This window comes from Manis pentadactyla, chromosome 9, assembly GCF_030020395.1.
Source record: "Manis pentadactyla isolate mManPen7 chromosome 9, mManPen7.hap1, whole genome shotgun sequence".
NCBI lineage: Eukaryota > Metazoa > Chordata > Mammalia > Pholidota > Manidae > Manis > Manis pentadactyla.
This window is the reverse complement of record NC_080027.1, coordinates 125,340,377-125,368,034: the sequence shown is the minus strand read 5'-3', so window position 1 is coordinate 125,368,034 and position 27,658 is coordinate 125,340,377. Positions and strand designations below refer to the sequence as shown.

Genomic DNA, 27,658 nt, shown 5'->3' with positions numbered 1-27,658 from the left:
GCTGTGGTCTCTGCCAAACCACAGACATGCAATGAAGCAGACACTGCAGCCCCCCCTGCTCTTGGGCTGCTCTGTGGCCACATGGGGGTGAGGAGGAGGAGAGGTTCCAGCCCTTCAGAAGTTGGGCTGTACTTGAGTAGAATGTTGGTTTCTCTACATGGCCTCAATTCATTTTCAAAGCTGAACATCCCAGAATTGCCCAATTTCACTCTGACTCTTCCATTATCTTTTTTTTTTTTTTTTTCTGAAATCACTTATCCTCTTTAACCTCTTGACTGCTCTCTGAGGACTGTGGCTAATAATTCAGTGATGTACCCAACCTACCCTATCACGTTGGGTTGCCATCAAAAGAAGGATAAGCTGAAGTTTAACTGCAAACCATCTTTTTCAGGTCATGAGCCAACTGTAGCAGTGAATGAACTCCAGCTCTTCAAAGCTGACATGTCATTGACCAAAAGTTTCTGTTGAAGACAGTGCTTTCTAATAGAAATGTGGTGCAAGTCACCTATGTAATCTGAAATTTTCTAGCAGACACATTTTTAAGAAGTAAAACAAGTGAAATCGATTACAATAACATTTAATTTTATCAAATATATTTAAAATATTATTTTAATATGTAATATAAATTATTAATAAGATATAGTATGTTCTTTTTTCATACTAAGTCTTTGAAGCCTGGTACTAAGTCTTTGAAATCTGAATGTACATCTCAGTTTGGACCAGCCACCTTTCAAGTCCTCAGCAGCTGCCTATGGATAAGGACTTCCGTATTACACAGATCTGGGAGGTTGCCACCTAACAGAGAGAGCAAGTTAGTCCACTTGCTGCAGGGACCAGAGTTGGAGCATCACCCACTGGTTCTCATTAGGAACCCATTTCTCCATGGCCGTCCAAGTGATCTTTGGGGGAACCTGGCCTGGCCATCAGCTCAATGGCTCGTCCCCAGGAATGGGCCTGAAGAAAGTATAAAAGACAAATGAAGAATGGGATATCCTTGGAACTTTGGATTGAGGAGAGTACAGAACATGTTCTCTTGTTCAGATGTACCAAAGTAGGCTTAGGTCAGAACAGCCTCTCATTCCTGTCGTTTGACTCAGATTCCAGAGCCCAGTTTCTTCCTATTAAGAGTTTTGAATCCACCACCACACTTTTGTAGTAAACAAGTGCTAAAAGCATAGGGCAAACACAAAAATAAACATTTGATGTTGAACCATATGAAAGTACCCGTGTTCAAAGCATATCTTTTACCTACAAAATTGGCAGTTTCATACAGTTCAACCTATTGCATTTCATCCTAGGTGCCAAGAATACTCCTGAGGTAGTGAGCAAGGAAAGCTGTATCTTAATTCTAAGCTGGTGTAGTTCCAGGGAAATTGTGGGAAATTTCACAACTAGAGCAAGTGTCCAGAATGTATTCTGGTCCACAGAAGTGTGCTCTTTGAAGTCAGCCTGGCCCATTTCCAGTCATAAGGTCAGCCTCTCCAAGAAGACAGAGTAATCTTGTGTCTCTGTATGTATTTATTTCCAGCTTGGGCTGATCGTAGACCAAGCTTTTATATATTCTTTTCCATATCCTCTTTATGTACCAAGAGTAATTTGAGTTTCAGGAATGGATGGCATGAAATATTCTGGCTGCAAAACCATCCGTGGTAGTATTATGTAAAGGCACTTGCATCATCAAAATGTTCCTTTTATTTTGACGCATGGACATTCTGGCCCTGAAGGAACCTAAAGTGAGCCTCACCCCCTTTGCCAGCTTCCCACCCATTTCAGCTGTCAGATTGCTCGTGGTCCCCCAGTCTAATTCACACTTCGTCTCACCACCTGTCGCTGTTGTCTGTTTAACTGCCTAACTGAGGCCACCATGCATCAATCCCAGCGAGTGGGACAATATCAAGAGGTGGCGACCTTTCCCCTCTGTGCCCCATTTGATGTTTTTGTGTTTCATGGAGTATGGTTTACCCTTGTTGGTACAGGGTTCATGACTGAAAAGCTTCCCAAGTGTGACTCTGCCTTCTTTTTACTAGTAGCTTGAGGATTCGATTCTCAAAAATTGGGAACGCTGTGTGGTCAAGCAGCTGCCCACTATCTTGGAGCCTGTTTCCAGTTTAGGTATGAGGATGCTCTTCTCTTTCCTGAACTGGAGAACAGGAAGTCCTAGGCATCTGCTGGAGACAGAACAGCAGGCTTCCATTCCATAAACTCTACCAGGGAACAAACCCAACTCCTTTAGCCAGCCTGGTGTACTGCAGATGTTTACCCACTCTCAAAGGAGAAAGTAAGGTAGAAAGGTTCCATGGACAGAGTTCTTATGCATTAATTGGTAAATAATCAGCAGTTTGGTCACTGATGCACCAGGCGTATGTATTCTGGACAAAAGAGACCCAATTAAGTGTTGAAGTTTGACTTCTGAGAACCATGCTGTGCTAGAAAAGCAATAAGGATTCTTTCCTGTGCAGTCACTAGCTAGTCCTCCCTCCCCACTAGCCAGCCCACACACTTGGCCCTCTGGCTGCCTGTAGTCTCCCTTGGTCATTCAAGTTCTGTGGAATGGCTGGGCCTGAAATGTGGGGAGCAGACTGAGTCTGGGAGGGGCGGCCGGTCCTTGCCAAGAGCTACGTTCATGCTGGTGCTTTTCCCAGAGGGCAGGCGTGTTCCCTCCCTGTGTGCTGCCTCGTGTCTGCACAGACACAGCCAGAGCGGAGCAGTGTTCGGTTGAGCTGGCCACATAATCCACCTTTACATCCTTCAGAGGAGATGGGGTGCACCAGAGTGTCCCTAAGACTGTGGTATCAGTGCTGGGAATAGGCAGGAGAATAGGAGGAGGAATCAGCTGCCATTCTTACTGCCCTAGATGGAGGCTTTAATGAATGAGCACTCAAGGGACTACTTTACAGAGAGAGACAGTGCAGTGTCACAGGACTTTGTCACTCCCGCCCTAACAACAAGAACGAGCTGGGTAAGTAACAAACAAAACTTGGAAAAGAAAAAAATTAAAAGGATGCAAAGCATTCTAATTGAACTAAATTCCAGAAAGGGAGGAGCCCTTCCAAGGGCAGAAAGACTGCCTGGCTGCTTTCATCCTGAGCTCATGGCAGCAGGAAGAATAAACTTCCCATCGGTGAGGCTAAGGGGAGAATGGCTGAACTTCATGCAGACGTTTGAAGGCTACTGTGGCTGGCGGTAAGGGACTCCGTCACAGAGCAAATATGTCCCCCCAGCCTATTTCTTTGCCATGAAACCTTCACTGAGTACACACAGTGGCAGTGAGCTGACAGCTGAGGGCAGGACAGAAAGCTGAGAAAGAGTCCCTCCCCCAGCTCAGTGTGCGCAGGGCATTCATCACACACCCAGCAGCGCGGTACAGTACAGAGCAATCTGAGAGCAGGGCTGGTGGGTAGAGAAAGACCCCGCCAAAGCACAAGGGCCCCTCAGTGAGTGCACAGGAGTGGCCTCCCAAGGGCAAAGGGGATTGCACAGCATTCCACAAAGCTGGTGGCTGGGCTGTAGAGCATAGAGAACGAGCCCTGGAATGGCAGTGTGGGCAGATCCGGAACTCCACCAGAAGGACAGTCTTGGTCCTGCCCTCAAAGCTTTTGAAACCAGTGGTGAACTGACTTAAACCAAAGGGACAGCAAACCCCAGGCGTAGCTCTTCAAGGTAAGAGACTGACTCAGCTCTCAGTCCTAGCAGCCTGAGAGAGGAAGGGGCTTGTTCTTTTCTGCATAAATTTATTGCCATTCTTTTACACACAACATCTGGCATATAATTAAAAGTGACAAGACTTGTAAAAAAGCAGGAAATACAACAGAGAGGAAAAAATAGTTAATAGAAGCAGACCTATGGATGACCCAGATGTTCGAATTAGTGGATAAGGATTGTAAAATACTTTTTATAAATATCTGTAGGGATCCAGTAGTTTTCGGGGAATCCAATAGGAAAGGTGGGTTGCATTCTTGAATAGATGGAGAATTTAAGCAGAGAACTGGAAGTTTCAAAAAGAGAATGTTTGTGAATTCCCGATGGAGCAAGGTCATTTGGAAATAAGCTACTTGCCATGCTTGGGAAACAGATAAATAGCACGTCCAAAATCATAACCCCTTCCCTGGGTTTGTGTGTCCTACTTTCACATAAGCTAGGAATTCAAGTCTGCAAGTATGTAGAAGACATTGCATGAGGGGTGCAAAGATTCATGAGACTTAATCATACCCCTCGGGGAAATGTGCTCCAGTAGAGATGTATGGACATAAATATTTAAAGGCAGAATACTCTAGTGGAGATACAGGTGAAGTCCATGGAAACATAAAAGAGAATGGGATTTCTTCTAATAAGGAGAATCGTGGAAAGCCCCCTAGAAAATGTGGTGTTTGATGTGATCTGGACCTTGAAGAAAGGTAAGATTTCAAAAGGCAGAGCTAGGGAGACACCCGTGGGAAGTAGGTCAGGTTTATGGCCACTGCTGTTGAGTCTCAGGAATAATTCCAGGACTCCAGAATCTTCAGCAGGACATAAATCGCTGCACAGTGATGAGAGGACTGGACCCTCACATGTGCCTGTACTTCCACAAAGAAGTGAGGTGAGACAACTGGTCACCTAACAGGAATCCTGGGGGACATAGGAATAAGGAACAAGGTAGAAGTGGAGAAAAGGGGATGAGCATTATGCTTACCGGGATCCTACTATGGCGGTCATATTTCTGAAGAATTAAATCACTACTTTCTCTGAATTCTCTTCTGTAAGTTGTCCGCACTTCTGAGGTGGTATTCATTTCGTTTGTACATTTTTTATTCACCCTTGGGTTCGGAACATTTGGAAGAGCCACTCATTTTCAAATGCCCATACAACTGACACTGCCTTGTGCATATTAGAACCTTAATGACTGTTTGCCATTGAAATTGGATTTAACCCCTGGCAGAGTTTAGGACTTGAATTCACATAGTCTGTCTACAACGTCTGTGCTTTAATCACAGCACTGTGTTAATGATGGCTCATGATGGATAGTCTTGAGAGTGGACTGTTGGATTTTGATTTTATTTTATCAGTGGCGAGGAGCTAATGAAGGTTTGGTAAGTGCCAGACTTTTGGGTGATTAGACTTCTGATTGTGTTCAGTGTGTATTGGAAGGAGGGAGCATCTGTAGGTAGTGGGGCCATTAAGAAGGCTTTCACAGTGGTTCAGCTGAGAGGACATTAGGCCTGAATCAGAGCAAAAGTCAGGGAAATGTAAAGGAAGAAAAGGGAGATTTGGGAGGCAAGTGCTAACATCATCAGTAGGGCTTTTTAAGAGAAATTCAGAAAAAGGAGTTGAAGACCTATCTAAGTTTTCGATGGGGTGACAGGAAAAATGAATAGTGATTCTTCTGGTGGAAACAGGAAATGAAAAGTTTAAGATTTGGAGGGAGGATTAAGGGATATGAGGAGATGAGGAAGTGGGAAAATATCCTGCAGAGAAAATTCTTTACCTGGATAACCCATTCCAGCACTTCAGAAATACCCCTGAACAAGAGTCATTTTCATTGTCTTGTTTATGTGACTTAATCTCTCATATGCTGACTCAGACTTATTTCCTCTTCTATTCTGAGGATAGGTGAGAAAGATAAAGTGTCATTGTTCTTAAAATACGCCTCCCAGAATGAAAACTTTCACACCATTCAAAGCAAGTGCCGTAAATCACAAGAGAACATTTCTCTTTTACATCAGCCGCCTGTGAAGTGATTGTTGCTTGGATTTATAAACAGATTGAATTATAGAGGAATATTAAATTCTCTGCATTCTCTGTTTTTCTCATGTCCTAGTAAATTTAGATCTAGCTTGTTGCTGCCCAACCCTCTTTTCTCCCTCTGAGATTTATATGAGAAACAAATTTAGAGGGAAATAGAAGGGAGATGGCAAAATCCAGCTTAGAATGAGCAGAGATTCTTTGTACCAAACAGCAGATGCTGTAGCCCTTCAGAACTCTGAGCTCCGTCCTCTTTACTGACTCCTTTTGGTGCCCTATTTAAGTTGCTTTCCTTTCTCCCTGCTGTCTTGAATGTCCAGGCAATTACTCTGTAGTAACTGACTCATTAGCTCGTGGATTTTGCAAACTCTTGTAAAGACTTCCTGTTCCTAGACCTTTAGCAGTCACGTCTCGGGAGGACAGTGTTTACCCAGCCTCCTTTCTCCCACAGCTCTTGGTTCTGCAAAAAGTCATCTGATGGTTCCACATGCCTCTTCCTGATTTGGTGATGGAACTCCAAATTTAACGTCTCCTCTCCCCGCTCTACTTAAAGTCTACCCATCAGAACATCTAATCCAAAAGAGCAGGCCCCGTTAAGTGTCATTTAGGGACATTTTGCTGCTGATAAAATTAGTTTAACATATTTCACAACTATCACAAAAATAAGGTACAGTAAAAGTTGGGTTTTTTTCCCCCTTAAGTCATAAAACCACAAGGACAAAGAATAGGAGAAAAGAAGAGATATAATAGCCACATTTTGGAAAGCTAGAATTCAGAATGACAAATGTGAACTGATTTATCAGTTGTAAAGCTGAATCCTAAGTGTGAGGCAAGCTGTGCAGCAACTCTGCACCCCAGAACCCCAAAAAGCATGGTCATCAGTGACATCAGGTACTTTTTGTGGAGGAAGAGATGAAACTAAAAACAGGAGGATTGGTTGGAAATTCATATAAGAAACACTTAGACTCTCAAATTCTTTTGCTGCTCCCAGAAAGGCAACTGCCCTTTGCCTCCAGGAAGGAGTTTGGAAGAGTCATCTCTAGGCAATCTGACCAGCCCAAGAGAAGAAAACTTAAATGGATCAGTCCAATCACATCTCCCTATACTGAAGCCATAGTTGACCAGTCCTGCCCATGTACACAGTGTTTCCAAATACCTTGTACTGAGTGTCCCAGTCTTCATATGAGCAAACAGCCCAAGATTGACCACAGAGGTCTGCAACTTGAAGGTCTCACCAGTACAAACAGAAAAAAGCAACTTGGAACTAGAAACTATGCAAAGAGATTGTAAACCTAACCCCTCCAAATGGGGGAGTGAGTGAATGTCTCAGAATTGAGAGATTGTATCCTTGAAAGAAAGAACAAAAAATACACTGTTTTTAAAAGTACCCCTGGAAATTAAAAATAAGTTAGCAGAAATGAAAATCTTAATGGCGATAATGGAAGATAAAATTGAGATCACTGCCCAAAAAATATAATTAAAAGTACATATTATCATACTAGAAAGTAAGAAAAAATCAGAGTATTAGCCTCAAAAATCTGCCATCTGAACAACAGACATTCTAGACGAGAAAACTGAAAAAATGGAGAAGAAAAAAATCATCAAAGATGTAATTTGAGAAAATTCCCCAGAACTGCAGGGCATGAGCTTTGAGATTAGAAGAGCCCAGTAAGGTATGCAAATCAATGGGTAAAAATCTGGCCAACACTGAGGCCTGTCACAAACGATGTTTCAGAACATCAGGAGGAGGCTAAAAGTTTGCAGAGAGGAAGCAAAGAAACTAAGATCACCTGGTAGGGACAAGGAATGGGGATACCAACAGCAGCGCCTAGACAGCGGAGCGATGCCTTTACATTGTGAAAGGAGATTATTTTCAGTTTAGAAGTCTATGCCCAGCCAGAATCTCATGTGTAAAAATAGAAAGACATTTTATAATATGTCAGATTTTATAACGTTTGTTTCCCAAACATCCTCTTTCCTACTGGGAGAGGTATTTCACTAGAACAAGAGAGTAAACCAGCAAAGAAAGGACTAAGATTGCAGCCTAAAGCTAGGTAAAGAGAACCTCCAGGATGTGAGGTGTGGTCCCGTAACGTCACGTGCGGTCCCATGCTGGCAGATGGAGAGAGCTCATAGCTAGAGGACAGATATGTAGGGATATTCTTGAAGGAAGCACAGGAATCTGTTAATAATTGTTACCTTAGAAGAAAAAGTGGGAGGACAGAAAAGGGGCACATTTTCCTTTTTCCCTTATACTTTTATGTAATGGTTGAGTCTTGACTATAGCACGTATTACTTTTCTGATTTTTTTTTTTAAAGAAAGGATATATGCTGCCTCCAGTGGAGCATCTCCAATAGAGATGCTTGACGTTTAGGTACTAACAATAGAATTTTTCCTTTTGTTTGGAACCTACAAAGGAATTTTGCTAGGAAATCCTTAAATCCTGTAGCCAACCTTGCCTGGTCATTTTGGGCTTATACTTTCTTACTGTAGGAAGGAGTCCGTGACTAGGGAAGAATGTCTTTTTGGCAAGAAGGACCTGAACTCTCTAGAAGATAAACTCCCCTCCCAGGGTCAGTATTTGGCTTTCCGTACACAGAGGGTAAAAGAAGGGCTTCTTTGGGATTGGTGGGCTGCAGAAGCCCTGTTCTTGCAAGGGCCCCTCCCAGGAGTTTTCTCTGCTCCGAGACCCTTGATCACCAAAAATTAGTCTCAGATGGAAGGTTCAGGGCTGCGGGCTTCCTCTGTCTTTGACCTAAGAACATGCTGGGAATTGTTTGTTTGTTTGCTTGCCAGAGATTTTATCTTGACCAGAAGAGCCGATAAGATGAAAAAGCGGAATTGATCTTTCCTCCTCAGTTTTCTTTCTCTGTTCAGGGCGGGGAGGTGTGATATCTTAGCCCGGCACAAATGGGAGATTTAATACATGTCTAGAGTCAGGGAGAAAAAGAGGTTGATGGTCATTTAATACTGGCTGTATTTCACTGTAATAAAATCGAAATGACTCTGTAGTGTGTTCTAATCCCTATGCTTTCTTTGCTCTTTCTCAACATATTTGGATTAATCACTATAGAGCAGCCATGCCAAACGTCCAAACCACCCACTTTCCTATTCCCAGCACATCAAATAGAGGGAGGCCAGCTGAACTCTGGGCCAGGCATTTAGATGACTTGTATGTCTGATTTTTGTTCCATAATATGAAACTCAAAATAAATCAAAATGGAAAAATTTTCCAGATACCAGCTAATTCATAAAAAAAAAAAATCTTCAGCCTCTTTACTCCTCACACACATGCAAAGCTGATGAACACAGGTACAAGGGTTTTGAGAATTAATTCCTGCAGGCCCAGATAACTCCTGCACTGCAGTCTTACTAAAGCTCCATGTTCGGTTTTAGGCTCTAAAACTTGAGTGAAACCGGAAGAGTTTTTTAGGGTCTAGAAGGGAGTGACGGAAATGGTGAAAGACTTGGAAAGTGGGTCCTTCGAGGACAGGTGGTAGGAGACAGAATCTGAGCTTAGAAAATAATGTGTGGTGAAAAAGAAACTTGTGAATAGCAAAAAATAAAAAAATAAAACCAGCATAAAAAGGGAAACCAGTATAAACGGTAGAGGAGGCTATTTAGTTTAGATGTTAGGACTGTGAAACTTGTTAAACACAAAAATGAACAGCCAAGGGAACGTTGTAGAGTCCAAGTTATAAAGAGACAGGCTATATTCAGTCGTGTGGTATACAGACTAGGGTCCTTCTATAAAAACAGACAGACAGACGTGTTTACAACAGTCTCTCCCAGGCACCACAGATCTGATGTTCCACGCAATGGGCAGAAAAACACAAATTTGGCACCTCTGTGGTTCACTCACCAGCAGAGCAGTGCACACTGTTGGTAAGCAAAACTTGAGGCCAGGATAGGTGAATGGTATAAACGGGAGCTGTGAGCAACAATAGGCCTAAGCGTTCTAAAAAAGAGAAAGCTTTTCCTGGCCCTTATCACTGGGTATAAAGAAATCTAGAAAAAGAAAGGAAAACACCTGGAGAACACATTGGGAAATGAACAAAGATAAGGTAATCATAAGAACAAAGGCCATTTACTGGGATGGGAAATTTGTTTGTATAATTAGATTGATCCAAGAATTACCTTGTCTTTAGAATATAATTTTCTGTTAAGATATAGTATCTTCCTTTGCCACATAAAGAGAGTCTCTTCCCTTTACAAAAGAACATCACCAAATTATGAGGAAGTTTAAGTCATACTTTGAGTTACTGGCAAAGCCAGGACTAATCCCCAAGCTTTCTCCTTTTGGCCAGTCTCTACACTGGAATATAGCCATTCTCCATCAGTATGAAGACTTACTTTCTTGCCTCGGCTTCTGTTTTAACGGCAGGCCTTTATCTCTCCTCTCCTGCAGCTGGGATGAAAGCAGTTCCATCAGCAGTGGGCTCAGTGATGCCTCAGACAACCTCAGCTCAGAAGAGTTCAATGCCAGCTCCTCACTCAACTCCCTCCCAACCACTCCCACTGCTTCTCGCAGGAACTCAACAGTAGTGGTACGTGAGTTTGCAGATGCACAGGCCACCGTCCCAGGATGAGCAGCAGGGCAGCCTGGGGACGGGTTTGCCCATACACTCACCTACTCCATGGGACTGGCTCCCATCTGCCTTCGGCCAACTCCTTCTAGAAAAGACGTCACCTAAGTGGTCACCTAAGACATGAGCAGTGGTCAGAATGAGTGGTGCCTGTATCGAGTGCCCACAACTGTGTAGAGTGACACATGTAAGAATTACTCCATCTGGGGAAGAAAACGAAGCCCAGGGATATTTGATGTGATGTTTTCTCTCTGGCATCCTTGATGTGCAGGTAGAAAACCTGGGTTGACTTAACACTCTGGGAAGTCAACACCCAGCAACCAAAATAAAGCCCGTCAGCCCCAGCCCTCCACTTTCCTGTCCCCAAATGAGGGTCTCATTCTGCTTTTTCTCTTCAGCTGCGCACAGATTCAGAGAAGCGCTCACTGGCAGAAAGCGGACTGAGTTGGTTTAGTGAATCTGAGGAGAAGGCCCCCAAAAAGCTGGAGTACGACAGCGGCAGCCTGAAGATGGAGCCGGGGGCTTCCAAGTGGCGGAGGGAGCGACCCGAGAGCTGCGACGATTCATCCAAGGTTGGGGAGCTGAAAAAGCCCATCAGCCTGGGCCAGCCTGGCTCCCTGAAGAAGGGCAAGACCCCCCCAGTGGCTGTCACGTCTCCCATCACTCACACGGCCCAGAGTGCCCTCAAGGTCGCAGGTGAGCCCGGAACCACGGAAGGCACGGGGGTGTAGCCTGTTTCTTGGATGATAGCAAGCATTTCAGAGTCCTGTGAGGTAGGAAAGTCAGTGCTAGCTCCACATTACTTCCAGCAGGGCGAGCCCCTGAGCCAAAACCATGCGCCTAGGAAGAGGGGGAGGAGGGGGTGTGTCCAGTTCAGAGGCCTGTGGGACCTGCCTTCGGACACTTCCCGCTGGCTCTGTCCTTTCCTCTCCTGGTGTGTCTGGTTGGTGTACTTACCTGCACAAGGTTCTTGCTTGACATTCCGGGAGGGCCCTGAGAAGATGACAGATCAGAATCGTATCGCTCCCAGAGTTGGCCCCTTGGGTAACTTTTCGCCTTAATCAGCATTTCTCTCTGGTCTCTAATGACCAGCAGACGTTGCCAGACTGCAGGCCATTTGCTTCCCCTCCTTTTATCATTTTACTCTGGAAGCAGAAAACAACAAATAGCAACACAACACAAAACCGCAGGCGCCTCCCACCCCGCAGCCCCCTTCGGTCGGGAGAACTCCCAGCAGCTTCCCTGGTGCGTGCCTGCCCCTGTGCAGGCCGTCCGCGGGCCACGGCCCGTGCGGACAGGAAGGGAGGGATCGGCCAGGGCGCCGCCTCGGCCCTGGCCCGTCCCAGCGCCCCCCCCACCCCCTGGCCTCCGTCCTGCAGGTAAATCCGACGGCAGAAGCGCGGACAAAGGCAAGCTCGCCGTGAAGAGCGCCGGGCTGCAGCGGTCCTCCTCCGACGCCGGCCGCGAGCGCCTGAGCGACGCCAAGAGGCCGCCCTCGGGCATCGCCCGCCCCTCCGCGTCGGGATCCTTCGGCTACAAGAAGCCGCCTCCCGCCACGGGCACCGCCACCGTCATGCAGGCTGGTGGCTCGGCCACCCTCGGCAAGATCCAGAAGTCCTCGGGCATCCCCGTCAAGCCCGTGAACGGGCGCAAGACCAGCCTGGACGTTTCCAACAGCGCGGAGCCCGGCTTCCTGGCGCCCGGAGCCCGTTCCAACATCCAGTACCGCAGCCTGCCCCGGCCGGCCAAGTCCAGCTCCATGAGCGTGACCGGCGGGCGGGGGGGGCCGCGCCCCGTCAGCAGCAGCATCGACCCCAGCCTCCTGAGCGCCAAGCAGGGGGGCCTCGCCCCGTCCAGGCTGAAGGAGCCTTCCAAGGTGGCCGGGGGGCGGCCCGCGCCCGCGCCTGTCAATCAGACGGACCGCGAGAAGGAGAAGGCCAAAGCGAAGGCGGGGGCTGTGGACTCCGACGGCGGCCCCCTGCAGAGCGGCGGCTCCCCAGAGAACGCCCCCAGGAGCCAAGCGAGCCACCCCCCAGCCGCCAAGCTGGCGGAGCTGCCGCCGACCCCTCTCAGGTACCCGGGCGGGGCGGCTGCCTCCTCGTCTGTGTTCCTGCGCTCCTCAGACCCGGAGAGGCACGGCCGGTCCGCGCTGAACTCTGGGCCTGGGCGCGGGTCTTTCCCATCCACCCTCCTGCGTGCCCATTTCCTTCACCCTCTTCTAAAACTGTTTTCAAAGCTCACCTCCTCTGTACTGTCCTCTGACCAACCCATACCGTGTCTTCAGCACTCGTACGGGTGGTTTTCCTGTTGAGTTACCCCCCTCTGTGCGCGTGGGCACCTGTGTCTCCCCCATGCGTGTGCTGACCCGCTCGTAAGACTTGAAGGTACCTCGGGTCACATACCAGGTTTCCTTCCCGTGTATTTCTCAGCAGCACTGGGATAAGCCTCTGTACTTAGCGAACAGCCAGAAAGTGAGGAACCTGAATTAGATTTAATTATCTAAGGTCCCATCTGTCTCTTGCTTCTGTAACTCTTGCTATTCTAAATATTTTGTCTTATCTCCACTCCTCTCAGGACTGCCGCTAAGAGCTTTGTCAAGCCACCCTCACTAGCCAATCTAGACAAGGTCAACTCCAACAGTCTGGACCTGCCCTCGTCTAGTGACGCCCACCCGCCCAAGGTCCCGGATCTGCATGCTACAAGCTCGGCCACAGGAGGCGCTCTCCCTTCCTGCTTCACCCCCAGTCCAGCACCCATTCTCAATATCAACTCTGCCAGCTTCTCCCAAGGCCTGGAGCTCATGAGTGGCTTCAGTGTTCCAAAAGAGACCTGCATGTACCCCAAACTCTCAGGCCTGCACAGGAGCATGGAGTCCCTCCAGATGCCAATGAGCCTGCCCAGTGCCTTCCCCACCAGTGCGCCCATCCCCACCCCGCCTGCTCCCCCAGCCGCACTCCCAGAGGAAGAGGTGGAAGAGCTGACCTGGAGCGGAAGCCCCAGAACTGGGCAGTTGGACAGGTAGGTGGACAGAGACAGAGCCGAACCTGTGCCTCTGGTTCATTTTGCCATTAGTAATACTGTCCTGTATTCGATTTGTGACTTTGAAGTTTTTTTTCACCGACATTAAGTAATTGCATTTGCTTCACAACTGCATGACAAAGGTAGGATTTTCTTTGTTCTTAAATTATTCTCTTGTAAGTGGGGGTGCCAGTGCACAGAGACATTAAATGACTTAATATGAAATCTCTTAACTAGTTTAACCTGTCATCCAAAGCTTTTGCTTCCTACTCCAAAATGATTTGTTATATCACACCCTTGATATAATCTCTTAAACAGCTAACCCCACCCTGATTCCTAAGCTGAGAAAACATTTAGCATTTCAAGTAAATGTCTCATTGCAGGCCAAGAGGTGGACTGCCACAGCTGTCTTCTTGTTTTGTTGATAGAGATAAAGGGGCTCACAGTTTGATGTCATGTGTCAAGTCTTGCATCCCTCAAACCTCGGGTCCCAAACTCATTCCTAAGGTGCACCCACATGCTTCTTTCTCTTTTTCTCCACAGTAATCAGCGGGATCGGAACACCCTTCCCAAGAAAGGGCTCAGGTAACCCTTTAATGACTTTTCTTCCTTCTACCTGGGGCTTGTGGGCCATACGAGAAACCGTAACCTGCCCTATGCCAGCTGTGAATTCAGTGACCCTCTCAGCCGAGTCATTTATACGTCGTTGCTGCACACATGCCTCCCCACACACACTCTGTGCCCCAAGCTTGCGTGTGAGTCGACTGTAGAGCTGGCGTTCTGGCAATGGAGGAGAAACAAGTTGGCATGTGGGAGTCATACACTTATCCCGTACCAGCCTGTGCTGCCACAGTCCCAGCTGAGCTTTCTGGAATTTTCCTTCCTCGCAGTCCCAGGGGGAACGGGCTGCCTCTGGGCCCACTCAGATGGGCAAGAGGAAGACACCCCTGGCCCTTCACCCATTGGCAGTGTTGGGTTTCTCGGTTACATGACTCCTGCCACTTGGAAGCCCAGCAGGGAAGCGTAAAGCTGTGTCCTGAGCCTTAATGTCTCCTCCATCATTTCAGTGCCCACCTGAGGTAACCCCATAGGGATACCTGCTGGTTCTTGCGGAGCTCTCTGACGGTCTGGGAGAGGATGCTGAGTCCCCCACTTATGCTCCCGCTTTTCCTTGTCCTGTTTCAGAGCCTCCATGCCCACAAAACCTCCGAGATCCCCTTGTAGTTGCCCAGACTGAATTATGCCTCCTCCTCCAGGTACCAGCTTCAGGCCCAAGAGGACACCAAGGAGAGGCGACATTCCCACACCATCGGGGGGCTACCTGAATCCGACGACCCGTCCGAGCTGCCTTCCCCCCCTGCCCTCTCCATGTCCTTGAGTGCAAAGGGCCAGCTTACCAACATAGGTCAGTGCTTTCAGCCACTGGCACAGGATGAAGCAGGGGTCGCCCTGCAGAGCAAGGCAGGGCAGCTGGGCACTGGATTTCATCTCATATTTGACTCCCACCATGTCGGGTGTCTTCCTGGTACCTCAGTCTGTCCATCCAAAGCAAGACTGAAGGCAAAGTGCTTCACAATCCTGAATTGGAAAGTTACCCTAGGGCACATGCTGTAGGGTTCTTGTAGCTTCAGAGTATCTGAGTGATGGCAAGAAAAAGCCACAGACTGAGGCCCAGAGATCAAACCTGTGCAGTGAACAGGCAGCCATTGCCAGAACACAGCCACCACACCCAGAGCTGCAAAACTAAACGGCTGGACTGGGGGGAAGGAAGGAGGGGAAGGCTGTTGCACAGGATGGGATCTGCCTCCAAACCCAGAGAAGGCCAGGTCGTCCAGCTGCAGTGTCTGGGCCAGGGCTGTGCTAGCCCTGAGGGCAGGGCTGTCTGAGGCATGTCCTGGCAACACCCTCTCTGAAGCCTCAGGAGAAGGGAAGGCCCGGAGCGAAGGACGGGATTGCGTGATTCCGAGGCAGGGAGGGGAGGCAGCTTCCAAGAGAGGCCGGCCCAGCACAGAGCGCGGTGGCGCTGCTTCTGGGAAGCAGCAGGCCGGGGCTGGCCTAATGGAGCCCCTGGAGGACAGCGCCTGGGACAGGCCTGGTGCTTGTTCACTGTCTCTCTCCAAAGCCATCTCCCCTTTCAGTTGAGTAAGGGAGGCAGTCAGGACAAAACGAGGACCTGTGCCTGAGGGATGCCCGTGGGGAATTTGAGGACAAATTAGGAGTCGTGGGATCATTGTACCTAGAGAAGGGAATGATTCTTAATCACAAGTCCTCTGGTCCCCGAGGGCCACTAAGTGGAGGATGGGGCCCCCTTGTTCTCTGTCCCCACTGAGGACCAAACGGGAGGAAGTGCATTCACGCTGCAGGGTGAGGGGCTGAGCGAAACAGGGCTCACCTCCCATGTTGGAAAGGCTGGTCAGAGGTGTAAAACCTTCCGCACAGGTCTTGGTGGAGAGATGGCAGGCACCCGCCTGTGTGGAGAAGGGACAACCAGGGGGCTCCCGACAGGAGCCGTAACCCCAGCAAGCGAGGGCCAAAGGGGGGCAGGTTCTGTGCTCGGCAGGAAGGCCGAGCCCAGCTGCAAAGCCCATTCCACCAGCCCGGGTCGGGCACTCTCACCTGCTCATCTGTCTGGCCTTCAAGCCAGGGGAACACTGGGCACAGAGGGCTGTGTTTCTTCTGCTTTAGAACTGACCGAAGACCTCGGGCACGCTGCTTGCTGGGAGGCTCCCTGCCTTGGTGAATGCCAAGCCGGTGGGGTCCCAGAGCCCCGCCCCCTTCTGTCGCTGGCTCTTTCTCGTCATTCAGCTCTGGGTCCTGGTCTGGGTCCTCAGGCCTCCCAAGCTGCCAGTAGTATTTTGGAGAACCACACACCCCCCTTTCACGGGCACATCCAAGTGATGTGAAGGTTTCAGAAAGCTGCCGGGCCCCCAGACATAACCTTCCAAAGTGACACCTCCAGGCAGGCAGGGCTGAGGGAAGGTCTTTAAAATAGAAAGTGCGCTCTTTGTTCCAGACAGTAGGGCTCCATCTCCCCAGGAGAGACCCCGCCCCTGACACCGGCTGCCCCACACTCCCCGCTCCCCCCACTCCCCCCCCCACCCTTCACCTCTCTTGCTCCTGGCGCCCCATCCCCCAAGGGGCCGGAGAGCTGATGACCCTGCTCTTCTCCCGCCCTCCCCTCCCTGCCCGTCCCCTCCCCTCTGTCCTTCCAGTGAGTCCCACTGCGGCCACGCCAAGAGTCGCCCGCTCCAACAGCATCCCCACCCACGAGGCCGCCTTCGAGCTGTACAGCGGCTCCCAAATGGGGAGCACCCTGTCCCTGGCCGAGAGACCCAAGGGAATGATTCGGTCCGGATCCTTCCGAGACCCCACGGACGATGGTGAGACTTCATGCCAGCGCGGTTCACGCTCATCCCAGCTCTTCTGGGCCCCCTCACCCGCCACCACACACACATATGCGAGGCGCACAACACCAGCTGGGCCATTCCGCTCCTCTCTTCCCATTTCTCTGCAGGGTCTGGGGGCCCAGAGACCTTGGGCGGCGGCGTCCAGCCCTGGGGCCGGGGGGGTCGAGCTCGGAAGGGTGGAGTGGCAGCCCTCTGGGCCCTGGGGCTGTAGCTCCTGCCTGCCTCCTTCCAGCGGTGGTCTTTCCTTCCCACGTCGGTCAGAGTGCATGGAAAGATAAAGGGACATGATGGTGGCTCTTGATCCATATGAAAAATTAGGCATCTCGTTCCTCTTTTGAAAATGCTCTGAAGATCAGGTTCAGGGAGGGCCCTGTGGCCATTGGTGGTGACGTGGGTGTCAGTGGTCAGAGCCTGAAAAACAGGGCTTTACAGGGGACGAGATTTCCCAGGACGCTCGTTCCAGGAGGCATTCCTTGCAGGCAGGCGCGCCTTCGTTCTCAGTCAGGCTCTAATGAGTGATCAGAATGAGTGTTTACACTTCAGTACTTTCTTCGCGGGGCTGGTCCCCAGGATGCGAGGCAGGTCCCCCAGTGCAGAGAAGACGCACACAGACAGCTCTGCGGCACTGCTGCTGTCTCTCGCGCCGCCAAAGTTCTCTCCTGACTGGGGAGATCAGATGACACCCATCCGCTGACATCTCCTGTCCCCGCCCTTCACCCAGGCGCCCCTGGAGCAGGCTGAGCAAGGGGCTGCCACACCCAGGCTGCCAGAGCAGGTAGCCTGGAGGAGGGGGCGAGCTCTGCTCAGGACCTGCCTCAGCCGACACCTGCCACTTCGGGCTGCTGGGACAGCAGTTGGGTCCCCCTTCTGTTCTTTCTGTTTGTTCCAGACGCCCTCCAGGGTCAGAATCCAGGCTCCTGCCTTACGGCGCTCCCCGGGCGCCCCCCATCCCGAGCCCTCTGCTAACTGTGTTCTGCTTCTCTTGCAGTTCATGGCTCGGTGCTGTCCCTGGCCTCCAGCGCCTCCTCCACTTACTCCTCAGTAAGAGCATTCCCTTCTCTTACCCTGCCACCGCGCCGCTCCTTACGACCTCCTTTGGCCGGGTAGTTAGTTGGGCGGATAGGTGGGGGGACACTGCTGTCTCCTCGCTCTGCCTGATGGGTCTTTGGCGGGTGTGGGGGGAGCCTCCTAGGTCTGGGAGCACCCGGTGGGGCGCTTCAGTTCCTCGATGCCCTTTCTGGCCTCACCTGCAATTCCTGAGCAACTCTGGTGCCTCTCGATCCTCTCCTTTGAAAAACGAAGAATCCCCTTTGTTATAGAGCCCATTCTGTGCCATCATAAGTGGGAAGCATTCATGGCACGGAGAGATGGGCAGGTTTCTAGGACTCCAGAATCTGAGCAGTGGTCAGATTTACCCAGTGTTCATTGTGAGGCGTCTGGCCCTGCGTTGGCCATTAGACATAACCTGATTCTTAAATTTGTTCTGCCCCTCATTCTTTACTCCTTCAAGTTGGTGGCAGTAAAGATTAGTCTTGGGGTCAGCAAATTTTCCATTCCTAGCCTTCTGGGCAATGACCAAAGCTGGCTGGAGATGAGCTCCAGAGAAATCTTTTTATTTAAACCCTACTTGCAGGGTCTGAGCGGTCTTGGGAGGCGCAGGGCCAGGAACGAGGTTCCGCCTCTCCGCGCCTCTGCGTCAGGCTTCTTCAAGGCCCCTGCCCTGCCGCCAGAGCCTGGCTTCCTCACCTCCGTATAACCACCTCCTTCTCTCTTTCTCTCCTTCTCTGCCCCCTTCTTCAGGCTGAGGAGAGGATGCAGTCTGAGGTAGGGTGCAAAGCCTTTATCTCTGCTTGTTAACACCGCTGCATCCCGCTTTCCTTCTGACTCTCATACCGTCTTCTGCTGCCATAAGTTTGTATTTCTGCTTCCTTCACAGCAAATCCGGAAGCTTCGTAGGGAATTGGAATCGTCCCAGGAGAAAGTGGCCACCCTGACATCTCAACTCTCTGCCAACGTGAGTGCCATAAAGCAGGGGAAGGCTCGGGCAGCTGTTGTGGCTGTCAGATAAGTTTAGCCAGAGAGGAATTATCAGTTAAGGAATCCCCTGGGCTTAGGTTCCAGGGGCTATACAGCAAAGGATTTGGCAATTAGCCTTCCCCTTCTCTGAGTCTTGATTTTTATGAAGAACCATTTTGTCCCACCCTAATTAATAGGTATGGATGAGTTCATGTCCGTGGTCTTTAAACTCCGTAGACAAAGAAAAGAGGATTATCAGTGGTTCTGCATGGAGGTGGAAACACCCTTGCCATGGACAGAAATGGTTAAGGATTATAATTACAGAAATCTCAGGACCCTTTACCACTGCCCCGGGGCGCGTCCACATCTGGTCACTCGTATACCTGGGCAGGCACAGCATTGGGTATCAGAATTTTGTCCGGTGACCACGACTCTGCTTAGGAAGCCAACTCCCACTCCAGTCTAACCCCTTGGCTCACAGCTGCCTTTCCATAGCTGTCTCCGTAGGCCACTGGCAGAAATGATCTGAGCTTTAGGCTGAGAGCCAGAATTCTTTGTTTCTGCCCTCGGTATATCCAGTTGAGGAGAGTTCTTTTTGGCCTCGATTTGTCCACCCTGTGAGATGGGGAGAAATGCAGTCCCCTCCTCTGAGGAAGCTGTGGTCGCATCTCCCCTGTGACTGGGCTGTGAACAGAGAACATAAGAGCCATTTTCCCCCGAAGCTGTAAACAACAGCTGAGCCGGATCTGCAGGAGCTTTCCAAGTGTTTGCACAAAAGTAACCGTGTCTGCGATTTCCGCAATAGTTCTGGTTTTTTCTCTTCCCTTCCTCTCTGGGGAGCCCAGCTGTCGGACCTAAGTCTTCCCTTGGAATCAGGTAGAAGGCTCTCCACCAAGATTTTGCATATTTCTAATATATTTCAGCATCAGTTCCCTCACCATGCTGATTACCTCTTTATTCTCTGTCCCCAAACCCTCAATTCATAAGCTGTATACTTTACCAGTTTGGTCAAAGCTCATTTCACACACTTTTTTCTACTCTTGAGGACCCATAGAATTGGTATATAAACAAGAGCCATCTCTTCTCCCTCGTGCGCCACCCAAGGCCAGTGCCCTGGGTCACGTTCTACACACCCCAGGAAATTCATGTCTGGGAGGTGCCGGGGTGGGGGGAAAAGGCGCCAGGGAGGCAAGAACATTAGTGTCTCTGATTCATTTACACGGCAGTGTGTCAGCCATCGTGCTGTTGGGCTGGGTGAGAGCCAAGAAAATGAATTTAGAGGGTGATTTTCCTTAGAACAAGAAGTTCCCTTTGGCTAGGGAGAATAGACCAAACACCCAGATGTGACGGGTTCTGTTAGAGGCGAGATATTGCTGAGGTTGGAGCCCTGCCCTCAAGCAGGAGATGAGGTGCCAGGGCCGGGAAGTTTCTGCAGCTCCCCTTAGGATCCCAGACCAAGCTTTTGTCTTGTTTCATGGAACTTACCTGCTGCCCATGTCAGACCACTTACCCCTCCCAATGCCGGCCTGTCTCCAGCCTGCTTAGCCCTGATGTCTTACAGGCACCCTCGTGAGGTTGACGGGTAGTCGGAGGAGGGAGATAAAATGTAGGAGGGAAGGGAGAGGAAAGGCCATCCAGAGTAAAGGGAGCCCCCAGTGAAGAAGAGGCAGAAAAGCACACAGGAACCCGGGGGTTCTCAGGTCTCTCATGAGAAGATTTGCTGGGACTAGAAGCAGTCTGTTTACAGACTTAAGCAGGAATGTAGAGACATAACCGAGATGGTCTGAGGCCAAGGAGACAGACGTTCCCTGTACAGTAGGTGACGTCCACTGCTCAGGGTCACGACAGAGACCTGGCCTGCACTTAGAGTAGGCGAGGCCGAGGAGGCTCACACAGGATTGAAGGGTTCATGTCCAGCCACTGTCAAATGCCATAGCCTCCAGGCATGTTTCAAGGGCAGTGGCTAGAAACCAGAGGAGAGCCAGCAGGGAGAGAGAATCGCAGGCCTACAGGCAGCCGTGAGTGTATGCCGCAGACATCTTAGAGCTTGTGAGTGAGCCGGCTGCCCGAAATATGGCCGTCACTTCTTGCTAGGGTCACCAGCTTGCTCGGATACCCTCCACTGAGGGATGGTTCTGCATCCCCAGGTGTTCCCTTTGTAGTGTCATGCCTCATTCCCCGCACCTTCCTGTCCGCCTTGCTGCCAGGTGGGCGGCTGGAGTTCAGTCTGTGGTCCAGCTGCCGCTCAGTGGCCGCAGCTCACCTTCCCCCGGCCTGCCTCCCTGCGCAGGCCCCCAGGTGTCCTGCACTCCTCACGAAGCGGGCCTGACACCTGGTGGCCAAACTGTGGAACGCCCCCGAAGTTTCTTGAGCACTTCTTGCCAGCTGCACAGAGAGCCTGGGGAAACCAGGAATGGGGAGCAGCAGTACTAGTGAAGATGGGGGACCACTGGGAGCAGAGGCGGAAAGACGTACCGCACAGCTCTCCTGGGAGGTGATGTGGACCGCGGGGGCCCACCTGGGGGACAGCAGAGTCATCAAGCCGAGGTCAGAGGAACGACCTCAGAGACTGCAGCCCTCCCGCAGAGTCGGGAAGCCCCAGTCTGGTAGCTGACAGGTACCAGGTCCCAAGTCTCCAAGCGCCTCCAGACACCTGCCCCGCCCTAATGCTGTCTGTACCAGGTCACTGGTCAAGAAGCTGTTCCCTCCAGAAGGGGTTTGAGTCCACCTTGTCTGCCCAGGGATATCAGTATCTAAAAATCACCAAGAGGTTGTTGGCACATTGTCAGCTCTGAGACCCGGAAAATCAGCCCGAACTGCTTCCCGTCAAAGTCCTTTGCTTTCCCTAAGCCTCAGGCAACTGAGGAGCCTCCTCTGTATTCATTCCAGGCTAATCTAGTTGCAGCGTTTGAGCAGAGCCTGGTGAACATGACCTCCCGCCTACGACACCTGGCAGAGACGGCAGAGGAGAAGGTGAGAGGCCTGGGCTGGGGAGGGACCTGCAGGGGGCAGTTCCCCCGGGCAGCCAGGCCCAGGCTGACCTCCTCCCCTCTCTCCTGAGTGCCAGTTTCTCCCTCCCTTCCCATCAACTTGAATTCTCAACCTGCTGCTTCTCTTGTCTATCCAGTCTGGTAGAATTCCAGTGCCTGGCCCATTGCCCGGAGCATAGTAGGAGCTCCCAGTCCCAGCTAATGACACTATTTCCATTTCTCCCTTAGGATACTGAGCTACTTGATTTACGAGAAACCATAGACTTTCTGAAGAAAAAGAACTCTGAGGCTCAGGCCGTCATTCAGGGAGCCCTTAATGCCTCGGAAATCACACCCAAAGGTAGGGCATGCAGACAGGTGGAGGGCGAACAGGAGCGGGATGGAAGGAAGGTCACTGCAGAGTCCTATCTGTACCCTGGTGTGCCAGGTCTCAGACCAGATTCTTGAAGGTGCATCACCCCTTCAGCACGGTGCTCTGGACTGAGGAGACTGGTCAGCCAGGAGCGTGACCCTATATCCCAGGGGATGAGGGAGAGTAGATGAGACCCCAGTCCCCGTGGGGCCTCTCCTGAACCTTTAGGCCAGAGCTAAAGAGCAGCCACAAACATTAAAATAGCACTTTTTTCTTTTTTTTTTCTATTATTATTACTATTTTTTAATTATCAAATGAACATCACAGTGGTTTAGCAGTCACCCTCCCCCCCCGGCCCACTCCCCTCCCCCTTAGTGACCAACCACTAGTCACTTCTCAATGTCTATGAGACTAATGAATAGTGCTTTATCCTTACAAAACTAAAGGCACTCTTACTGTACCATACAGCAACCATGCTCCTTGGTATTTACTGGAAGGAGTTGGAATTTTATATTCTCACAACAAACACATGAATGTTTATAGCAGCTTTATTCTTAATTTCCAAAACTTGGAAGCAACTAAGATATCCTTCAGTAGGTGAAAAGATGCATCAAAGTGCTATAGTCAGACAGTGAAATATTACTCAGCAGTGAAAAGAGATGGGCCATCAAGCTGTGAAAAGATACTGAGGAGTCGTAAGTGCATTTTACTAAGTGAAGAAAGCCAGCTGGGAAAGGCTATGTATCATGTGATTCTAACAATATGACATTATGAAAAAGACAAGACCGTGGAGATGGTACAAGGATGAGTGGCTGCCAGGGTGGGGGTGAACAGACAGAGCACAGAGGCTGTTCAGGGCAGTGGAAGGGACCTGTACAGTATTATCATGGTGGATATGTGCTGTGTCATTAGACACTTGTCCGGGCCCACAGAATGTCCATCACCAAGGGTGAACCCTAATGTCAGCTCTGGGCTTTGGGTGACAACGACATGTCAGTGCAGGTTAATCGGCTGTAACAAGGGCACCTCTCTGGTGGGGGAAGGGTGGCAGTGGGGGAGAACGATGTAATAATCCCCCCCCTGTCGGGGGCAGTGCTCTGTGGAAGCCTCAGTACCTTCCTCTCATCTGCTGTGAACCTAAAAATACAACTGCTCTAAAAAATAGTCTACAAAATTAGCACTTTACCTTTTTACATAAAGGGGTCGTGCATGCACACACATGTACCTGACCCTCATTTCAGTTCTCCAAGGAGATGCAGTCTCTTCAATTGAGACACGTCACAGAGGCACAGAGGCTGCACGGGCTCAGATGATGAGGCTGCCACTTCACAGCCTATCAAGCTTTGCTGGAGAAACTCAAGACAACTAGTTGTCTGATGCTGTGAAAACCTGGGCTCCCTGCCTGCAGCCAGCCCTCTTCCCTGCCCGTGGTTTTCTGGTTACTCCGCTGTCAGTCATTCCCGGCTCCCCCCACTTTTCCCAAGCCCCTCACTCCCCTGGTGACATGCCTCACTCGGAACATAGATTTCACCTTCTCCTTAAGAAAAATAAACATCTTTAAATAAGAACTCCATCAACTCTTCCCCACGCCATCAATTTTTATTCATCCGGTACTTACTTATTTCCCACCCCCCCACATGTTGTTGGAAGGATCTATCTCTTCTGGCTAAGAGTGGCCCCTTATCTAATGCTTTGGGGTGCTCCCTCTAGCAGTTGTACAAATGTACACACTTGTCTACACCTTTGACTTCTTATCCTCTATTCAGTCTTTCCCCTCTGCTTAGAATGCTGCTAAAGGCTCTTTTATCTTTTGGGAGGTGAATGATGTATCCATGTAAGTCCTTTCAAATTACAGTTGACCTTGAATAACATGGGGGGAGAGGGGTGCTGACCTCTCAACGCAGTCAAAATTCCATGTTGATAATCAACTTTTGACTCCCCAAAACTTTTCTTATTTGTTGGCTGGGAGCCTTACCAATAACATAAACAGTAGATGAACACATATTTTGTATGTTAATGTGTATTATATACTGTATTCTTACAATAAAGTAAGCTAGAGAAAAGAAACTGTTATTAAAATCACAAGGAAGAGAAAATACATTTATAGTACACTATACAATATTTATTGAAAAAAAATCCATCTATAAGTGGACCCATACAATTCAAACCTATACTGTTCAAGGGTCAACTGTATAATCTTATCTCTTTCCTTCCTTCACAGCAAAATCCACCTTTCCATCCCCCTTTCCCACTAACCCCACTATAATTTGGCTTCTGTCACCATCACCCTCCTAAAATGCTTTCACTAAAATCAACACTGACCCCGATTTTTCCAAACTCTAACATAATTGTAGTAATTCTTTTACTTGACTTCTGTAAGATGGAGATAACATGTAACCAAAAGTCTGTTGTAGCAAATCAGAGGATGTATGTTAACATTTACCACAGAGCTGGGCATGTACCAGGTGCTCAAAAGATACCTCCTCTTACAAATACACAGAGCCAGTACTCCAAGATTTCCAAACTTTGGCCTTGTTTCCTTTTTTCATTAAGTTCTTCCCCAGGCTTCTGTGTCATCCTGCCCATCACAGCCTCTTCCCACTACTCTGAGTCCTTCACAGAACCCGTCCCTACTGACATTTCCCAGGGCGACAGCCGCAGCTTTTTTCCTTGATGATTCTACATATTTTCCCCAGTGTTCATGTCTATCTTGTAGTTTCTATAATCTCTCTTATTTTTAATTTTGGTATCATTAATCTACAATTACATGAAGAATATTATGTTTACTAGACTCCCCCCATCAAGTCACCCCCCACACAAACCCCATTACAGTCATCGTCCATCAGCGTAGTCAGATGCTGTAGAGTCACTACTTGTCTTCTCTGTGTTGCACAGCCCTCCCGTGCCTCCCCCCATGTTATATATGCTAATCATAATGCCCCCTTTCTTTCCCCCTCCCCTTGTCCCTCCCTTCCCACCCATCCTCCCCAGTCCCTTTTCCATTGGTAACTGTTAGTCCATTCTTGGGTTCTGTGATTCTGCTGCTGTTTTGTTCCTTTAGTTTTTTCTTTGTTCTTATACTCCACATATAAGTGAAATCATTTGGTACTTGTCTTTCTCCGCCTGGCTTATTTCACTGAGCATAATACCCTCTAGCTCCATCCATTTGTTGCAAATGATAGGATTTGTTTTCTTCTTATGGCTGAATAATATTCCATTGTATATATGTACCACCTCTTCTTTATCCATTCATCTACTGATGGACACTTAGGTTGCTTCCATTTCTTGGCTATTGTAAATAGTGCTGCGATAAACATAGGGGTGCATCTGTCTTTTTCAAGCTGGGCTGCTGCATTCTTAGGGGAAATTCCCAGAAGTGGAATTCCTGGGTCAAATGGTATTTCTATTTTGAGCTTTCTGAGGAAACTCCATACTGCTTTCCACAATGGTTGAACTAGTTTACATCCCCACCAGCAGTGTAGGAGGGTTCCCCTTTCTCTGCAACCTCGCCAACATGTGTTGTTTGGCTTTTGGATGGTGGCCATCCTTACTGGTGTGAGGTGATATCTCATTGTGGTTTTAATTTGCATTTCTCTGATGACTAGTGATGTGGAGCGTCTTTTCATGTGTCTGTTGGCCATCTGAATTTCTTTGGAGAACTGTCTGTTCAGCTCCTCTGCCCATTTTTTAATTGGATTATTTACTTTTCGTTTGTTGAGGTGCGTGAGCTCTTTATATATTTTGGATGTCAACCCTTTATTGCATCTGTCATTTATGAATATATTCTCCCATACTGTAGGGTTCCTTTTTGTTATATTCATGGTGTCCTTTGCTGTACAGAAGCTTTTCAACTTGATACAGTCTCACTTGTTCATTTTTGCTTTTGTTTCTCTTGCCCAGGGAGATATGTTCATGAAGAACTTGCTCATGTTTATGTCTAAGAGATTTTTTGCCTATATTTTTTTCTAAGAGTTTTATGGTTTCATAACTTACATTCAGGTCTTTGATCCATTTCTAATTTACTTTTGTGTATGGGGTTAGACAATGATCCAGTTTCATTCTCTTACATGTAGCTGTCCAGTTTTGCCAACACCAGCTGTTGAAGAGGCTGTCATTTCCCCATTGTATGTCCATGGCTCCTTTATCGTATATTAATTGACCATGTATGTTTGGGTTAATGTCTGGAGTCTCTTCTATTCCACTGGTCTGTGGCTCTGTTCTTGTGCCAGTACCAAATTGTCTTGATTACTATGGCTTTGTAGTAGAGCTTGAAGTTGGGGAGTGAGATCCCCCCTACTTTATTCTTCTTTCTCAGGATTGCTTTGGCTATTCGGGGTCTTTGGTGGTTCCATATGAATTTTTGAACTATTTGTTCCAGTTCATTGAAGAATGTTGCTGGTAGTTTCATAGGGATTGCATCAAATCTGTATATTGCTTTGGGCAGGATGGCCATTTTGACGATATTAATTCTTCCTAGCCAGGAGCATGGGATGAGTTTCCATTTGTTAGTGTCTTCTTTAATTTCTCTTAAGAGTGTCTTATAGTTTTCAGGGTATAGGTCTTTCACTTCCTTGGTTAGGTTTATTCCTAGGTATTTTATTCTTTTTGATGCAATTGTGAATGGAGTTGTTTTCCTGATTTCTCTTTCTGTTGGTTCATTGTTAGTGTATAGGAAAGCCACAGATTTCTGTGTGCTGATTTTGTATCCTGCAACTTTGCTGAATTCCGATATTAGTTCTAGTAGTTTTGGAGTGGAGTCTTTAGGGTTTTTTATGTACAATATCATGTCATCTGCAGGCAGTGACAGTTTGGCTTCTTCTTTACCAATCTGGATGCCTTTTATTTATTTGTTTTGTCTGTTTGCCATGGCTAGGACCTCCAGTACTATGTGGAATAACAGTGGGGAGAGTGGGCATCCCTGTCTTGTTCCCGATCTTTCTTCTTTTTTCTTTTAAATTGAGCTATAACTCACATGCCATAAAATGCACCTTTTAAAGTATACAATTCGATGGTTTTTAGCATATTTACAGGGTTGTGCAACTGTCACCACTATCTAATTCCAGAACATTTTCATCGCTCCACGAAGAAACCCTGTGCCCATTAATACCCCTCCCCGTTCCTCCTTCCTCTCACCTCCTGGCATCCACTAATCTACTTTCTGTCTCCATGGATTTGCTCGTTCTGGATATTTCATATAAATGTAATCAAACAATATTCCATTTATGGTCTTTTGTGACTGGCATTTTTATTTAGCGTAATATGTTGAAGATTCGTTTATGCTGTATCCTGTATCAGACCCTCATTCCTTTTTATGGCTGAATAATATTTCGTTGTATGGATATACCATGTTGTTTATCGGTTAGTCAGCCGATGGACATTGGGTTGTTTTCACGTTTTGCCTATTATGAATAATGCTGCTATGAACATCAATGTACAAGTTTTTGTGTGAACATATGTTTTTAGTTCTCTTGGGCATATACCTAGGAGTGGAATACTTAGGTCATATGGTAACTCTATGCTTAACTTTTTGAGGAAATGCCAAACTGTTTTTCAAAGTAGCTACACCATTT

General features: G+C 48.6%; 1 protein-coding gene across 5 annotated transcripts in view; it reads left to right on the top strand.

Moving 5' to 3' along the window:
• The window catches only part of NAV1 (neuron navigator 1), a 232,594-nt gene that overhangs the window by 184,705 nt on the left and 20,231 nt on the right, over positions 1 to 27,658 (top strand). For 2 of the 5 annotated variants that reach the window (XM_036909516.2, XM_036909521.2), the window contains 12 exons: positions 10,128 to 10,266; positions 10,704 to 11,001; positions 11,685 to 12,378; positions 12,880 to 13,323; positions 13,867 to 13,908; positions 14,580 to 14,728; positions 16,536 to 16,703; positions 17,719 to 17,771; positions 18,531 to 18,554; positions 18,667 to 18,744; positions 21,636 to 21,719; positions 21,965 to 22,076. In XM_036909516.2, coding sequence (XP_036765411.2) covers positions 10,128 to 10,266; positions 10,704 to 11,001; positions 11,685 to 12,378; positions 12,880 to 13,323; positions 13,867 to 13,908; positions 14,580 to 14,728; positions 16,536 to 16,703; positions 17,719 to 17,771; positions 18,531 to 18,554; positions 18,667 to 18,744; positions 21,636 to 21,719; positions 21,965 to 22,076 — 2,285 coding nt within the window. The remainder of the gene's footprint in view (positions 1 to 10,127; positions 10,267 to 10,703; positions 11,002 to 11,684; positions 12,379 to 12,879; positions 13,324 to 13,866; positions 13,909 to 14,579; positions 14,729 to 16,535; positions 16,704 to 17,718; positions 17,772 to 18,530; positions 18,555 to 18,666; positions 18,745 to 21,635; positions 21,720 to 21,964; positions 22,077 to 27,658) is intronic. The other 3 variants (XM_036909518.2, XM_036909517.2, XM_036909519.2) reach the window with 3 other exon arrangements.